This window comes from Antrostomus carolinensis, unplaced genomic scaffold (assembly GCF_000700745.2).
Source record: "Antrostomus carolinensis isolate BGI_N321 unplaced genomic scaffold, ASM70074v2 scaffold33778, whole genome shotgun sequence".
Lineage (NCBI taxonomy): Eukaryota > Metazoa > Chordata > Aves > Caprimulgiformes > Caprimulgidae > Antrostomus > Antrostomus carolinensis.
In genome coordinates this window covers 1-1,989 of record NW_010335673.1, presented here as the reverse complement: position 1 = coordinate 1,989, position 1,989 = coordinate 1, and the positions used below count along the sequence as shown (strand labels likewise).

General features: G+C 54.9%; 1 protein-coding gene across 1 annotated transcript; it reads right to left on the bottom strand.

Annotated features, from left to right (window-relative positions):
* Positions 1-553: 553 nt before the first annotated feature.
* Positions 554-1,985, bottom strand: KXD1 (KxDL motif containing 1; the record flags this gene model as incomplete). Its single annotated transcript, XM_010174638.1, has 3 exons — positions 554-871; positions 1,397-1,443; positions 1,837-1,985. Coding segments are annotated over 3 exons (432 nt in total), but the record flags the coding sequence as incomplete, so codon positions are not given.
* Between the last annotated feature and the right edge of the window lie 4 nt (positions 1,986-1,989).

Below are 1,989 nucleotides of genomic sequence, written 5' to 3'. Positions count from 1 at the left end.
GGCCCCGGGCCCCCAGCCCCGCAGGCCGAGCCTCCAGCCCCACTCTCCCTTCAGCCCCGGCCCTGAAGAGCCCCGGGGCCGATCCCCCGGCCACCGTGAGGAGCCCGGGAGGGAACGGGGCCGCTGTGAGCCCGCCCGAGCGGTGACAGGCAGCACACGAGGTGCCCCGTGAACCGAAGGGACCCCGGGCTCAGGCTCTTCCCGCAGGCGGGAGCAGCCGGTGCGGGTCCGTCAGCAGGAGGGACAGAGCCCGAGGGCAGGCAGAGCACTGGGGACACAAACCTGAGCCTCAAAACCAACATTCCATAAGGAAAAAAACCCACCAGTGCCCCAAACTGGCTCTTCTGCACCAAAATCTACGTCTCGGGTGGGGTTTTGCTGCTCTGCCAACAGCACAAATGAGAAAACAAGAAGCGTTTCAAACCCACGTTTTACTGATTCACCCCGAAGCGAGTCGAGGGGGTTACACTACAAGGGTGTCCGTCACTCAGCCGGCGGCGATTTCCCCCCCACCCTTCGCTTCCCTCTTCCCCCCAAAAAAAAAAAAAAAAAAAAAAAAAAAAGAAGAAACACACAAATATAAATACAAGGTAGAAAGTTCTCCAGGGTCGGGCAGCAGAGCAGGACCCACGCGCTTAGTCCAGGTCGTTGGTTGTGTCTTCATCTGTCAGACTCTGTCCGTTGATGGCCGGTAAATCGTAGTGGCCTTGGGATAAATCCTCGAAATCTTGGCTCATGGTGGGAGAGATGATGTCAGGGCTGGTGTCACAGGACTCGGTGCTCTGCTCGGAGGTAGCGATGGTGGTTGTGGTGCTTTTTGGGACGGGGTCGAAGTCATCGTCGTCTTCTAGGATGGGAGATTCGTGGATGTCTGGAAGGGAAGATGCAAACGTTAGTCACACGAGAGGAGGTGACACCAGAAATACCCAAGCAGAACAATTTGTTAATTTCTAATTAATTAAAATTTTTTATCTGCTTGTAGCAATTATTGATAAAAAAAACCTGATGCCACATAAATTAGTGGCTGTTTTTAACTCCTCACAACCACGTTTAGTGAAATCGAGGAGCTTTCCATGCGCTGGCGCACACCTCATCGGTGATTAGAATGGAATCATAGAGTCCCAGACTGGTTTGGGTGGGAAGGGACCTTAAAGCTCATCCAGTCCCAACCCCCCTGCCATCAGCAGGGACACCTTCCACTAGACCAGGTTGCTCAAAGCCTCATCCAGCCTGGCCGAGAACACTTCCAGGGAGGAGCAGCTACAGCTTCTCTGGCCAACCTGTTCCAGTGATTCCCAAGAGCCACCTCACATTTTCTTAGGAAAAGGGAATTTTTTACATGGGAAAAAAACCCCCAAACCATTGGAAAACCCGCGCAGCAGAAGGAATCACTCACTGCTGAAAGCTTCTGGGTACTGCTTCGCCAGCTTCCCCTTCAGCGTCCTGGGAGAGGAGAGGAGAGGAGAGAGCTGAGCACACAGGGAAACAGACAGATCCGCAGCGTCTCCGGTGTTTATGGACAACATAAGTGAATCCCAGGGGGTTCCTCAGGCCGAGGAACACATCGAGTGCTTCTCCAGGTCCTGCATTCCATACCCATCCCTCCCGCCGCCCCAAGGGAGCACGGACCATCCCGCCTGGAGCGGAACGGAGGGATCCCAACGCTCCCGCTGCCTCCACGTAGCACCCAACCCTACATCTTCCAATCTCCAACTATTTTTCCTTCCCAGACCACCCCAAGCTTGTGTCCTGTTTTCACACCTACACCTCAACACACCACCCCGTGCTCTCCCTCCCCGCCGGCAGTGATGTTCCTGCCCCGTTCCCGTTTCCCACCGGATCCTCCGGAAGATGCTGTCCAGATCCTTCTTCATCTCCACCAACGTCTTGGTGTGATGGAGGAAACGCTCGTTCATCTGCTGCATGCGGACGCTGGACAGGTTGTTGAAGTTGAGGAGCATCTCGTTGGTCTTCTCAAATCGATCCAAC